The sequence below is a fragment of the Oncorhynchus clarkii genome, chromosome 18 (assembly GCF_045791955.1).
Source record: "Oncorhynchus clarkii lewisi isolate Uvic-CL-2024 chromosome 18, UVic_Ocla_1.0, whole genome shotgun sequence".
In the NCBI taxonomy this organism is placed as follows: Eukaryota; Metazoa; Chordata; class Actinopteri; order Salmoniformes; family Salmonidae; genus Oncorhynchus; species Oncorhynchus clarkii.
This window is the reverse complement of record NC_092164.1, coordinates 16,969,882-16,985,268: the sequence shown is the minus strand read 5'-3', so window position 1 is coordinate 16,985,268 and position 15,387 is coordinate 16,969,882. Positions and strand designations below refer to the sequence as shown.

At 46.7% G+C, this 15,387-nt stretch overlaps 2 protein-coding genes across 5 annotated transcripts; both read left to right on the top strand.

Moving 5' to 3' along the window:
- Window positions 1-639: 639 nt before the first annotated feature.
- LOC139373099 (neutral cholesterol ester hydrolase 1-like) lies at window positions 640-7,035 on the top strand. The gene is made up of 6 exons (XM_071113198.1): window positions 640-1,383; window positions 2,901-3,144; window positions 4,961-5,030; window positions 5,254-5,425; window positions 5,493-5,632; window positions 5,740-7,035. Exons 1-6 carry the CDS (start codon window positions 1,243-1,245, stop codon window positions 6,224-6,226), a joined length of 1,254 nt encoding a protein of 417 aa, XP_070969299.1. The 5' UTR covers window positions 640-1,242; the 3' UTR covers window positions 6,227-7,035.
- Window positions 7,036-7,486: 451 nt separating this feature from the next.
- LOC139373098 (propionyl-CoA carboxylase beta chain, mitochondrial-like) lies at window positions 7,487-14,943 on the top strand. 4 transcript variants are annotated; one of them, XR_011627536.1, is made up of 14 exons: window positions 7,487-7,753; window positions 7,864-7,983; window positions 8,096-8,164; window positions 8,236-8,292; window positions 8,382-8,495; window positions 9,661-9,771; window positions 9,889-10,118; window positions 10,251-10,332; window positions 10,420-10,543; window positions 13,033-13,140; window positions 13,308-13,507; window positions 14,103-14,202; window positions 14,273-14,535; window positions 14,579-14,943. XR_011627536.1 is itself a non-coding variant. In XM_071113195.1 (14 exons), exons 1-13 carry the CDS (start codon window positions 7,508-7,510, stop codon window positions 14,392-14,394), a joined length of 1,683 nt encoding a protein of 560 aa, XP_070969296.1. In that variant the 5' UTR covers window positions 7,487-7,507; the 3' UTR covers window positions 14,395-14,438; window positions 14,792-14,943. The 4 variants fall into 4 exon arrangements, 2 of the variants coding, with proteins under 2 accessions (XP_070969296.1, XP_070969297.1); XM_071113195.1 differs by having other exon boundaries at window positions 14,273-14,438; window positions 14,792-14,943; XM_071113196.1 differs by having other exon boundaries at window positions 7,495-7,753; window positions 14,273-14,438; window positions 14,786-14,943.
- Window positions 14,944-15,387: the final 444 nt, after the last annotated feature.

Sequence of the window (15,387 nt, the reverse complement as noted above, 5' to 3'; positions counted from 1 at the left end):
AGCGCATGCTCGGAGTACACGTTCTGGTAATCCGTCTGGCCCTGCGGCCTTGTGAATGTTGACCTGTTTAAAGGTCTTACTCACATAGGCTGTTGCAGAGAGCATGATCACACAGTCTTCCGGAACAGCCGATGCTCTCATGCTTGTTTCAGTGTTACTTGCCTCGAAGCGAACATAGAAGTTATTTAGCTGTCTGTTAGGCTCCTGTCACTGGAAAACTCTCCGTGGTGCTTCCCTTTGTAGTCTGTAATAGTTTGCAAGCCCTGCCAAAGTCGGAGCCGGTGTAGTAAGATTCAATGCTTTGCCTGTTTGATGTTTCGTCAGAGGGCATAGCGGGATTTCCCTGACTACTAATAACAGTTGTTTTTATTTATGAAAGGCCTTAGGGGTGGAAGCTATTTACGTTTTAATCAAGGATTTTTTCACATATAATGATTTTAAATTAATAGAAAATAGCCTAAATCCAAAAATACAAAAGGAATTGCCTTTTTTTGGATGAGGTCCCTGAATCAATCAAAATCGGTTGAATTCATGCAAGCGATTTGGGGTGGAAGCTACTGAAGTTTTAAGTATTTATTATATATTAAGAAAATACATTCATTGAAAACAGCCAAAGAATTACAAAAGTAATTGCCATAGATTGTTACGGGCGAGGTCCTTGAACCAAAGTTGGTTGTATTCATCTAAGTCCTATGGGGTGGAAGTATTTACGTTTTTTCTGCAAAGTTAATCAAAATGAATTGATAAAGTTCAAAAAAAAGCTAAACAAATTGCCGTGGATTTGAGAGATGTCTCTGAACAATGTCAAATGGATTTGATAGCGATGTCTCTGAACAATGTCAAATGGATTTGAGAGCAATGTCGTGTCGTTAAGAAACTATTGACATGTTTCATTAACATGTAAAAGCAGGCGTCGCAGTTTGAAGACGTTACCGCTCAACGGAGGGGAGCAACTTTTTACATTTCGAATCTAAAAAGAAAATACGACACCGAATTGCAAAAACAAGGCGTGTAACTTGTTCGCTGTCGTCCGCGTATTCAGAATATGTCATTTCTATAATTATTGCATGTTCCGTTTAACAGGTATTAACGAGCAAATTCCGAATCTTTAATATTAAAGCTAACTAACGTTACATCACACTGGACTTTGGCAGTGTTGTCACACTGACTGCACTGCCCTATGTTGCCGTTGATATACGTGTTCATGTTGGGGAGATAGCGAGCAATACTGGTGTTGTCAAGATGAAGTTGTCTTCTATTGTAGTAACATTGATATTAACGGTGGGTGTTCCTTATTACATCTATACACCGTTACCTGCTGCCATCGAGGATCATTTGAAACTGATGCTGTTGGACGCCTTATTCCGTGCTATGCTGCAAGTGGTAAGAAACAAGAATAGCTATAAACCCAATCATACTTTACATTGCATTAGCTTGACAGTTCTTTGTGTTAACGAGTAACGTTAGTAGGCAATGCAACACTTTCTCTATTACTCGACCTATGTATCTATCATGAATCAAGGTAAGACTCAGATGCAAGACAGGCAGAGGTTGGTAATCCAGAGGTGGGTCAAAGGTACAGGACGGCAGGCAGGCTCAGGTAGAGTGATCAGGCGGGTGGGCACAGGGTCAGGACAGGCAAGGCTCAAAAACCAGGAGGACGAGAAAAGAGAGACTGGGGACTGACACAAAACCGCTGGTTGACTTGACAAACAAGACGAACTGGCAACAGACAAACAGAGAACACAGGTATAAATACACTAGGGATAATGGGGAAAATGGGCGACACCTGGAGGGGGGTGGAGACAATCACAAAGACAGGTGAAACAGATCAGGGTGTGACAGTATCCCAGTCAGGTGTAGCAGGTTTAGGCCTATTGGTTGGAGACACTGAATTGGAGGCTAAACTAGCTAGATAGTTTATAATGCAGTTAACATGTGATGTGTTGTAAAGCTAGCTAGAAAGTCTGAACAAGTAGAACATGTGAACTGATTTGGTGATAGACATAAAACAATGCTTTACTGTGCTTTCTCCAGCCCTTGTGTGAAATCATATTTGGATAATTAATTTGAACTAGCTAAATACAGCACGTGTCACGACTTCTACCGAAGTCGGTTCCTCTCCTTGTTCGGGCGGCGGTCGACGCCACCGGTCTTCTAGCCATTGCCGATCCACCTTTAATTTTCCATTTGTTTTGTCTTGTTTTCCCACACACCTGGTTTGTTCCCCCCATGTCTGTGTGTGAAATTGTTTGTTGTAAAGTGTTTGTGCACTCTGACTGGTTCGCGACGGGTTATATTGTACCCATATTTTGTTGTTCTGAGTGCCGTTGGTTTTTGCATATTAAACTGCTCCGGTTATTACCCAGTTCTGCTCTCCTGCGCCTGACTTCCCTGCAGCCAGTCACGCACCTTCTTACAACAAGATAATTTCTAGTGTGTGTGTGTGTGGCCCTTCACCCACAGTCATGGTGTAAGTAGTGCCTGGGGTAAAGACACATAAACAAACACGCACATACACACTGGGGTGAACAGAGCACCTTTAGCTAATGTAACTTGTGTCAGTGGAGAAGAGAGCAACATTCACAACGTTGTCTAGACCCCAGGCTTTAGGCTAGTAGGTGAAAGCACCGACAGAGACAGATTGTTAAAAGGGGCCTTGGGAAGCCCTAACCTGGTCAAAGATCTGTGCTGACTTGCAAACTCCTATGGTGGTCATTGCCAAGGGTGTGACTTGACCATGGAGTTGGTAGGACAGAACAAACACTCACTCTCAAGTCAAAGCCCTAGCTCCTAGAACAGGGTTAGCATACTAAACTACCAGGGATACTCCAGCTCTCTCAGACCTCATTCAAAGGTCTATCTCTCTGTCCTTCTCTCTCCCTCCCCCTCACCCCCAGGGTGACCTGTGCCAGTGTCTGGGTCTCAGTCACCACATCACAGTGATTCGGGGGTCCACATTGGGGCTGGGGTCCCCGGGGGAGATGGCGGGAGGGCAGGGAGGCGGGATGAGGGTGAGTGACGTGGACTTTGACAGAGTCCCGGTGCGCGTGTACGAACCCCCCGCTGCGGGGGGAGGAGACGGGGGTCTGAGGAGGGCTGTGATGTTCTACCATGGAGGAGGATGGGCCCTGGGGACCACCAGTAAGTGTGTGTATGTTTACCAGCATAAACACATCTAGTTCATGATGTAATCCTAATGTAACAACCTTTGGTTTTTCACTGTTTTCCTCTATCTCTCCTCTACTCCCCAATCTCTCTCTCCTCCTCTACTCCCCCATCTCTCTCTCCTTCTCCACTCCCCCCATCACTCTCTCTTTCTCTCCTCTACTCCCCTCATCTCTCTCCTTCTCTACTCCTGTCATCTCTCTCCTCTACTCCCCTCATCTCTCTCCTTCTCTACTCCCCTCATCTCTCTCTTTCTCTCCTTCTCTACTCCCCTCATCTCTCTCTTTCTCTCCTCTACTCCCCTCATCTCTCTCCTTCTCTACTCCTGTCATCTCTCTCCTCTACTCCCCTCATCTCTCTCCTTCTCTACTCCCCCATCTCTCTCTTTCTCTCCTTCTCTACTCCCCCATCTCTCTCTTTCTCTCCTTCTCTACTCCCCTCATCTCTCTCTTTCTCTCCTCTACTCCCCTCATCTCTCTCTTCTCTACTCCCCCCATCTTTCTCTCCTTCTCTACTCCCCCATCTCTCTCTTTCTCTCCTTCTCTACTCCCCCATCTCTCTCTTTCTCTCCTTCTCTACTCCCCCATCTCTCTCTTTCTCTCCTTCTCTACTCCCCCATCTCTCTCTTTCTCTCCTTCTCTACTCCCCCATCTCTCTCTTTCTCTCCTTCTCTACTCCCCCATCTCTCTCTTTCTCTCCTTCTCTACTCCCCCATCTCTCTCTTTCTCTCCTTCTCTACTCCCCCATCTCTCTCTTTCTCTCCTTCTCTACTCCCCCATCTCTCTCTTTCTCTCCTTCTCTACTCCCCCATCTCTCTCTTTCTCTCCTTCTCTACTCCCCCATCTCTCTCTTTCTCTCCTTCTCTACTCCCCTCATCTCTCTCTTTCTCTCCTCTACTCCCCTCATCTCTCTCTTCTCTACTCCCCCCATCTTTCTCTCCTTCTCTACTCCCCCATCTCTCTCTTTCTCTCCTTCTCTACTCCCCTATCTCTCTCTTTCTCTCCTTCTCTACTCCTCCATCTCTCTCCTTCTCTACTCCCGTCATCTCTCTCCTCTACTCCCCTCATCTCTCTCTTTCTCTCCTTCTCTACTCCCCTCATCTCTCTCTTTCTCTCCTCTACTCCCCTCATCTCTCTCCTTCTCTACTCCTGTCATCTCTCTCCTTCTCTACTCCCCTCATCTCTCTCCTTCTCTACTCCCCCATCTCTCTCTTTCTCCTTCTCTACTCCCCCATCTCTCTCTTTCTCTCCTTCTCTACTCCCCCATCTCTCTCTTTCTCTCCTTCTCTACTCCCCCATCTCTCTCTTTCTCTCCTTCTCTACTCCCCCATCTCTCTCTTTCTCTCCTTCTCTACTCCCCCATCTCTCTCCTTCTCTACTCCCCCATCTCTCTCTTTCTCTCCTTCTCTACTCCCCCATCTCTGTCTTTCTCTGCTTCTCTACTCCCCCATCTCTCTCTTTCTCTCCTTCTCTACTCCCCCATCTCTCTCTTTCTCTCCTTCTCTACTCCCCCATCTCTCTCCTTCTCTACTCCCCTCATCTCTCTCTTTCTCTCCTCTACTCCCCTCATCTCTCTCTTCTCTACTCCCCCCATCTCTCTCCTTCTCTACTCCCCCATCTCTCTCTTTCTCTCCTTCTCTACTCCCCCATCTCTCTCCTTCTCTACTCCCCCATCTCTCTCCTTCTCTCCTTCTCTACTCCCCCATCTATTTTTCTCTCATCTACTCCTCCATCTCTCTCTCCTTCTCTACTCTCCCACCTCTCTCTTCCCCCTCTCCCTGTCTTCCCCTCAGAGATGGGGAGCTATGATGTCTTGTGTAGGCAGATGTCTGATGAGCTGAATGCAGTGGTTGTGTCTGTTGAGTAAGTGTCTCCTGTTTTCACACTGTATTAGCTTCAGTTCTACACACACACACACACAGACACACACACACACACTCAACAGGAAAGTATTGGGTTCTTATAACGCTATAGTTACAAGTTAAGGTTTGGACAGAACTGTTAAAAGGATTAAAGTGTTTTTTGTAAATTTTACCATAAGTGTGTGTGTGTGTGTGTGTGTGTGTGTGTGTGTGTGTGTGTGTAGGTACCGTCTGGCTCCAGAAGTGCATTTCCCTGTGCAGTATGAGGACTGTCTGGCTGCGGCCAAGCACTTCTTGGAGCCGGGCATTCTGGGAAAGTTGTCTGTGGATCCACAGCGCGTGGCCGTGTCAGGCGACAGCGCTGGAGGAAACCTGGCTGCAGCGGTCGCACAGCAGGTACACACACACACACACACACACGTGTCTACACAGACACACTAACACACTCTCCCTGTCTTCACAGATCTCGGTAGATGACAGTGTGCGTGTGAAGTTCAGTGTTCAGGCGTTAATCTACCCAGTCCTCCAGGGTCTAGACCTCAACACTCCATCCTACCAACAGAACCACAACATGCCCATGCTACACCGCTCTATGATGGCCAGGTACACACACACACATGTTCACACACACTGGTGCACATCTGCACACACAGTCACTCACAATCACATACACACCTGTGTTAGTAACTCTTCTCTCTCTTTCTCCGTAGGTTCTGGCTGCTCTACCTGGGGGTTGATACCTCTCTCCATCCCCTCCTCTTGTCCCCCTCCTTCCTCCATCATCCCTCCATCCCTCCCTCCGTCCGCTCCCATCTCAACTGGACCACCCTTCTGCCGGCCAAACACATTAAGCAATACAAGCCTGTTGGCATGGAGATGGGGTCACAGGAGGTCACAGGGCAGGAGGGTGATCTTCTCCCGGGGTTGCTGGATGTCCGAGCGGCGCCGCTGATGGCGGAGCAGGGGGTTCTGAGTAGAACGCCGCGAGCTTACATTGTAACATGTGAGTACGATGTGCTCAGAGACGATGGGTTGATGTACACCAGGAGGCTACAAGACGCTGGCGTCGTGGTTTCCAGCCATCACTATGACGACGGTTTCCACGGCGCCTTGAGTTTTGCTCACTGGCCGTTTTTCTTCGATGTGGGGGAAAGAATGATCAGAGGATACATGGACTGGCTGCAGGAAAACCTCTAGTGTGTGTGTGTGTGTGTGTGTGTGTGTCTATGCAGCTGCAAACCCAAAGCCATCTTGCAGTCAGAATTTCAGACCAATGTCCAGGTTAGACAAGCAGATGTTTTTAAGGCTTTTAAACTGGGTTCAACCTGATTGTTGACCTCGGTTAGAATGTCTCTCCTTCTAACTGTGTTAGAATGTAAGAATATAACACAGACACCATTCCCTGATTTTAGCTGTTTGCACTCTGGGGTGTGTGTGTGTGTGTGTCACAATACGTTTGGTTCCGTTAAACCCACACACACGTCATCCTTTCCCAGCTCTGCTCACCTGACCTGAACAATACATATGCAGTATGTTATCTGTCTGTCAAACTAATACACTAAAATAAACTTCCATCTAAGCCAATCAATGCGCAGTGTTAGAATGTAGTAATCTGGGTAATCTGCTGACTCCATAAGAGTCCTATTTCTAGAATAGATTGGGCTAAATTATGCTATGTGCACAACTGGGTTACACATCAATTCAATCTATATAGAATTGTGCCTAGATGGAAAAACAATGAGGACTTAAAAGGTCATACAACACGATCCCCTGGTGCTGTAAAAACAATAACAAATCTTGAAAATGAAGTATGTTCTTTAGACAGGGTATTGGGTGAGGACTTTTCAACCCACAACGCTGTGAGAGCTTGATTGTTTTCCACTGAACAGAATGATCTCAGTTGTCCCCAGTAACTGCTGCTGGGTGTCAGTACTTTATGTACAATTATAATTGTAATGGTTGAGAGATGTTTAACCCTCCAATAAATATTGATCAGTTTGAGTGTTTCTCTTGTTTTATACCGTAGGCCTACACACACATATATACACACAGACAGTGCAATATAGACATAAGTTTCAAAACGATTTCATGTACAATGCATGATACATTTAGCATGTTGCTTATTCTACCAATCCAATGATGTTAGCTCTACAACAGTGCTTAGGAAAGGAGTTGTGGCTAGGAGGGAAGGGGCAAAGGGCGTTGGTCAGACCGACCAATCACAGAGGAGATGCCAAACCAACTTTCGGGGAAGTGTAGTTTGTATTTCCATGACATTGATACCACTAACTATAAAGCTCCAACCCCTGAAGGTTGACCTATCATATACGGTTCTTAATATGTAGACACGTGAAGTCAATCCCTATCCAGATCTACCTCGTTTTTGACTGGCCATTCAAAAAACAACTTCTGGTGATTGGCTCAAACGCGCGTCACTTTTACACAGTCCCCACCCACTTATACGTCAGTCAGACAACAATGGCGGCCTTCGCTGTAGCACGGAGCCGCTGCGTTCTGCTTTCCGGACTAAAAGCTTCTTTTAAAACATTCGGACAGGTAGAACATGGCGTGGCTTCGGCAGCCGTTGCACAGTCCGAGCTGCAGCAACAGTCGCGGCGGTGGTATTCCGTTAGTCATCTCTCCGTTCAGGAGAGGATAGACAGAAAGAGGAATGCTGCGCTGATCGGAGGAGGTCAGAAGAGAATTGACGCGCAACACAAAAGGGTAAATAATCTGAGCATGCGCAAGTGTCTGTCAGTTTGATGGTGTATTCATCTGTTTGCCTGTCTGTCGGTCCGTTTAACGTTTTGTCTGTGTAATGATCTTCTCCACAGGGGAAGCTGACAGCCAGAGAGAGAGTTGAGCTCCTGTTGGATAAAGACTCGTTTGTAGAGTGTGACATGTTTGTGGAACATCGCTGCTCTGACTTCGGAATGGAAGAGGACCACAACAAGGTAACACTTCACCATAGAGGTTCCTACATTTTATCCAGCCTATGGACACAATGGAATAAACTGATTCACTGATTCAGTCATCAACATGGTTTCAGCTTCCCTCTCCCTCTAGTTCGCAGGGGACAGTGTGGTGACTGGACAGGGGAGGATCAACGGAAGGCTGGTGTATGTCTTCAGTCAGGTACACACACACACACACACACAAGTAGTTACCATTTACTTTCATAATAAATGTCTCTTGCTCTGTCTTAGGACTTCACAGTATTTGGAGGCAGTCTGTCTGGAGCTCACGCACAGAAGATCTGTAAGGTAGGAGGACGGGCTCACTCTCCAAGGCATGGTGGTTCACACCACTCCTGCTTCTCATTCATTACTTCTAGTCACATCCCTGTCTGTAGATCATGGACCAGGCCATGATGGTGGGTGCTCCAGTCATTGGTCTAAACGACTCTGGCGGAGCCAGGATCCAGGAGGGGGTGGAGTCACTGGCTGGATACGCTGACATCTTCCTGGTAAGGGGGCGGGGCTTGATTAGACTGGTTACTGGGATGAGGATGGCAGCAAATAAATGACATTGCTTCTAAATGTACACTCTCTCTCCGGTCTCGCACTCTCTTCTGGTCTCTCCCGGTCTCACGCTCTCTTCTGGTCTCTCCCGGTCTCACGCTCTCTTCTGGTCTCTTCTGGTCTCTCCCGGTCTCTCGCTCTCTCCCGGTCTCACGCTCTCTTCTGGTCTCTCCCGGTCTCACGCTCTCCCGGTCTCACGCTCTCTTCTGGTCTCTCCCGGTCTCACGCTCTCTCACGCTCTCTTCTGGTCTCTCCCGGTCTCACGCTCTCTTCTGGTCTCTCCCGGTCTCACGCGCTCTTCTGGTCTCTCCCGGTCTCACGCTCTCTTCTGGTCTCTCCCGGTCTCACGCTCTCTTCTGGTCTCTCCCGGTCTCTCGCTCTCTTCCTGTCTCTCTCCGGTCTCACGCTCTCTTCCTGTCTCTCTCCGGTCTCACGCTCTCTTCCTGTCTCTCTCCGGTCTCACGCTCTCTTCCGGTCTCTCTCCGGTCTCACGCTCTCTTCTGGTCTCTCTCCGGTCTCACGCTCTCTTCTGGTCTCTCCCGGTCTCACGCTCTCTTCTGGTCTCTCCCGGTCTCACGCTCTCTTCTGGTCTCTCCCGGTCTCACGCTCTCTTCTGGTCTCTCCCGGTCTCACGCTCTTTTCTGGTCTCTCCCGGTCTCACGCTCTCTTCTGGTCTCTCCCGGTCTCACGCTCTCTTCTGGTCTCTCCCGGTCTCACGCTCTCTTCTGGTCTCTCCCGGTCTCACGCCCTCTTCTGGTCTCTCCCGGTCTCACGCCCTCTTCTGGTCTCTCCCGGTCTCACGCTCTCTTCTGGTCTCTCCCGGTCTCACGCCCTCTTCTGGTCTCTCCCGGTCTCACGCCCTCTTCTGGTCTCTCCCGGTCTCACGCTCTCTTCTGGTCTCTCCCGGTCTCACGCTCTCTTCTGGTCTCTCCCGGTCTCACGCTCTCTTCTGGTCTCTCCCGGTCTCACGCTCTCTTCTGGTCTCTCCCGGTCTCACGCTCTCTCCCGGTCTCACGCTCTCTTCCTGTGTCTCCCGGTCTCACGCTCTCTTCCTGTCTCTCCCGGTCTCACGCTCTCTCCCGGTCTCACCCGGTCTCTTTGTCTCTGTAGAGGAATGTGATGGCTTCAGGTGTGGTTCCTCAGATCTCTCTGATCATGGGTCCCTGTGCTGGAGGAGCTGTCTACTCTCCTGCCCTGACCGACTTCACCTTTATGGTCAAGGTAAGACACACACGGTATAGGAGAACCACAGGACCCTTCCTGTATAGATGCACTGTACAATTAATACAACTAACATGGGTTATATCCAGATCTTTGATTTTGTGTGTGTGTGTGTAGGACACCTCATACCTGTTCATCACAGGTCCTGACGTAGTGAAGTCTGTCACCAATGAAGACGTCACTCAAGAGGAACTGGGAGGAGCTAAAACACACACCGCCGTGTCAGGCGTCGCTCACCGTGCGTTTGAGAACGACATCGATGCTCTGCTCAACCTCCGAAACTTCTTCAACTTCCTTCCCCTTAGCAACCAGGACCCCGCCCCCGTTACTGAGTGCCACGACCCCAGGTACCCAACCACAGAACACCTCTGACAGACTAGCCAATCACAGAACTGACCATGGCATTTGGGATATTCCTGAAATGTAATCCATATGAATGGCCTTTGGAGGATGTTTGATCTCATCCCTCTCCTCTCCAGTGATAGACTGGTTCCTGGTCTGGACACCATTGTTCCCTTTGAGACCACTAAAGCCTACGACATGCTGGACATCATCCAGGGGGTAGGACACACGGACACACACACACACACACACACACACACACACACACAGAGCCTGTTGTCTATTGATCTGTGGTTTTAACTTTAGATTACGGACGAGAGGGAGTTCTTTGAGATCATGCCTAACTACGCTAAAAACATCGTAGTGGGATTCGCTCGCATGAACGGACAAACTGTTGGAATTGTAGGGAATCAACCTAAAGTAGCATCTGGTGAGTAGAAGAATCAGATGGATTAGTGATGGTGGTGGTGGTGGTGTGGTGGTAATGACGGTGGTAGTGGTAATGGTGGTAGTGGTGGTGATGACGATAATGACGGTGGTTGTGGTGGTGGTAATGACGGTGGAGGTGGTGATGACGGTGACGATAATGACGATAATGGTGGTGGTGGTGATGACGATGATAATAATGACGGTGGTGGTGGTGATGACGATAATAATGATGACGGTGGTGGTGACGATAATAATAATGATGATGGTGGTGGTGGTGATGACGATAATAATGATGATGGTGGTGGTGACGATAATAATGATGATGGTGGTGATGACTATAATAATAATGATGGTGGTGATGACGATAATAATAATGGTGGTGGTGATGACTATAATAATAATGATGGTGGTGGTGGTGATGACAATAATAATAATGATGGTGGTGGTGGTGATGACGATAATAATGATGGTGGTGGTGGTGATGACTATAATAATAATGATGGTGGTGGTGATGACGATAATAATAATGATGGTGGTGGTGATGACGATAATAATAATGATGGTGGTGGTGATGACGATAATAATAATGATGGTGGTGGTGATGACTATGATAATAATGATGGTGGTGGTGATGACTATAATAATGATGGTGGTGGTGGTGATGACAATAATAATAATAATGATGGTGGTGGTGATGACGATAATAATAATGATGGTGGTGGTGATGACTATAATAATGATGGTGGTGGTGGTGGTGATGACAATAATAATAATGATGGTGGTGGTGGTGATGACGATAATAATGATGGTGGTGGTGGTGATGACGATAATAATGATGGTGGTGGTGATGACGATGATAATAATGATGGTGGTGGTGATGACGATAATAATAATGATGGTGGTGGTGATGACGATAATAATAATGATGGTGGTGGTGATGACAATAATAATGATGGTGGTGGTGATGACGATAATAATGATGATGGTGGTGGTGATGACGATAATAATGATGGTGGTGGTGATGACTATAATAATAATGATGGTGGTGGTGGTGATGACGATAATAATGATGGTGGTGGTGATGACTATAATAATAATGATGGTGGTGGTGATGACAATAATAATGATGGTGGTGGTGATGACTATAATAATGATGGTGGTGGTGATGACGATAATAATGATGGTGGTGTTGATGACTATAATAATGATGATGACGATAATGATGGTGGTGGTGGTGATGACTATAATAATGATGGTGGTGGTGATGACGATAATAATGATGGTGGTGGTGATGACGATAATGATGGTGGTGGTGGTGATGACGATAATAATGATGGTGGTGGTGATGACTATAATAATAATGATGGTGGTGGTGATGACAATAATAATGATGGTGGTGGTGATGACTATAATAATGATGGTGGTGGTGATGACGATAATAATGATGGTGGTGTTGATGACTATAATAATGATGATGACGATAATGATGGTGGTGGTGGTGATGACTATAATAATGATGGTGGTGGTGATGACGATAATAATGATGGTGGTGGTGATGACGATAATAATGATGGTGGTGGTGATGACGATAATAATAATGGTGGTGGTGGTGGTGATGACGATAATAATAATGATGGTGGTGGTGGTGATGACGATAATAATGATGGTGGTGGTGATGACTATAATAATGATGGTGGTGGTGATGACGATAATAATGATGGTGGTGGTGGTGATGACTATAATAATAATGATGGTGGTGGTGATGACGATAATAATGATGGTGGTGGTGATGATGATAATAATGATGGTGGTGGTGATGACGATAATAATGATGGTGGTGGTGATGACGATAATAATGATGGTGGTGGTGATGACGATAATAATGATGGTGATGACGATAATAATGATGATGATGGTGGTGATGACTATAATAATGATGGTGGTGGTGGTGATGACGATAATAATGATGGTGGTGGTGGTGATGACGATAATAATGATGGTGGTGGTGGTGATGACGATAATAATGATGGTGGTGGTGGTGATGACGATAATAATGATGGTGGTGGTGGTGATGACTATAATAATAATGATGGTGGTGGTGATGACGATAATAATGATGGTGGTGGTGATGACGATAATAATGATGGTGGTGGTGATGACGATAATAATGATGGTGGTGGTGATGACGATAATGATGGTGGTGTTGATGACTATAATAATAATGATGGTGGTGGTGATGACGATAATAATGATGGTGGTGGTGATGACGATAATAATGATGATGGTGGTGGTGATGATGACAATAATAATAATGATGGTGGTGGTGATGACGATAATAATGATGGTGGTGGTGGTGATGACGATAATGATGGTGGTGGTGGTGATGACGATAATAATGATGATGGTGGTGGTGATGACGATAATAATGATGATGGTGGTGGTAATGTTGACGATGATAATGGTAGTGATACTTCTCCTGTGTGTGTGCAGGTTGTCTGGACATTAACTCATCAGTGAAGGGAGCTCGCTTCGTTCGTTTCTGTGACGCTTTCAACATCCCCATCCTCACCTTCGTGGACGTGCCTGGTTTCCTGCCAGGTAGTGCGCAAGTCTGACTTTCCTCATGAATAATTGGCACGTCAAAAAGTAGATGACTCACTGGACAGCTTTCACACAAATACTGCGATCAACTGTCATTTTTAATCAAAACAAGTTAGATTTTTTTTCAAACCAGAGGATTCCACCTTCCTCGCCGTTTCTCTCAGGTACGTCTCAGGAGTACGGCGGTATCATCCGACACGGGGCCAAGCTACTGTTTGCCTTTGCTGAGGCCACCGTCCCCAAGATCACCATCATCACTAGGAAGGCCTACGGAGGAGCGTATGACGTCATGAGTTCCAAGCACCTGAGAGGAGATGTGAACTACGCCTGGCCGTCTGCAGAGGTGGCCGTGATGGGAGCCAAGGTAACACAACACACACCTTCTACACAAGACCAAGGTAATACGACTCACCTTCTTAACAAGACCCAGGTAACACAACACACACCTTCTACACAAGACCAAGGTAATACGACTCACCTTCTTAACAAGACCCAGGTAACACAACACACACCTTCTACACAAGACCAAGGTAATACGACTCACCTTCTTAACAAGACCCAGGTAACACAACACACACCTTCTACACAAGACCAAGGTAATACGACTCACCTTCTTAACAAGACCCAGGTAACACAACACACACCTTCTACACAACACACACCTTCTACACAAGACCAAGGTAATACGACTCACCTTCTTAACAAGACCCAGGTAACACAACACACACCTTCTACACAAGACCAAGGTAACACAACACACACCTTATACACAAGACCAAGGTAACACAACACACACCTTATACACAAGACCAAGGTAACACAACACACACCTTCTACACAAGACCAAGGTAACACAACACACACCTTCTACACAAGACCAAGGTAATGTCACAATGGGAAAAGGTCAGTGCTCACTTGAAAACATTCCCAACATGTCTGCCTCTCTAACCTGTTCCCAGGGTGCTGTACAGATCATCTTCAGAGGGAAATCCAACCAGGCAGAGCAGGAGGCTGAATACGTAGAGAAGTTCGCCAACCCTTTCCCTGCCGCTGTCAGAGGTACACACACACTCCATCCGTTCCAACAAACCTTACACCCACTCCCCTGTCGTAACCGTGTGTGTTTTAGGGTTCGTGGATGACATCATCGTGCCGTCGACCACCCGGAAGAGGATCTGTAGGGATCTGGAGGTTCTGGCCTCCAAGAAACAGACCAACCCCTGGAAGAAACACGCCAACATCCCACTCTAACAGACACCTTCAACCACCCGACCTGTCGGTCTCCAATTTCACCGGTAGCTTAGAGCAGGGCTCTCCAACCCTGTTCCTGGAGAGATACCTTCATGTAGGTTTTCACTCCAACCCTGTTCCTGGAGAGATACCTTCATGTAGGTTTTCACTCCAACCCTGTTCCTGGAGAGATACCTTCATGTAGGTTTTTACTCCAACCCTGTTCCTGGAGAGATACCTTCCTGTAGGTTCACTCCAACCCTGTTCCTGGAGAGATACCTTCATGTAGGTTTTAACTCCAACACTGTTCCTGTAGGTTTTCACTCCAACCCTAATCTAGCGCACTTGATTCTAACAATTTGTTGGTTGATAAGCTGAATCAGGTCAAACCTACAGGAAGGTATCTCTCCAGGAACAGGGTTGGAGAGCCCTGGATTAGATCCACTTATCTGTCCCTAACCCTGTGGGACTTGTTAGGAAGAATCAGCATTTTTCTGTCTGGTTAAATTAACACACCTGCCGTGAATCCATAGACTGGTTAAATAAAATCATTGAAATTGTAAAGATGTCTGTCTTCGTCCGTGTGTGTGTAATGTAATTACTTAAGTATTTGGGTGTCAGGTACCAAGTACCAAGTACTTTGGGTGTCAGGGAAAATGTATGGAGAAAAGTACAGATACTCTGTTGTTGGGGCTCAGTCTCCATGGTCCTCCCCCTCTGGAGTCAAGTCTTATTTTTATATATACACAGTGCATTCGGAAAATATTCCACATTTTGTTATGTTGCAGCCTTATTCCAAATCAGGTTCAAGGATGACAGATGGAAACAGAATGCACCTGAGCTCAATTTATAGTCTCACAGCAAAGAGTCTGAATATTGGTCAATTACCTGTTTTCACTTTGTCATTGATAAGGGAAACATTTAATTTTTGAATAAGGCTGTAATGTAACATGTGAAAAGTCAAGGGGTCTGAATACTTTCCGTAGGCACTGTATGGAGTCTATTCTTAGAACC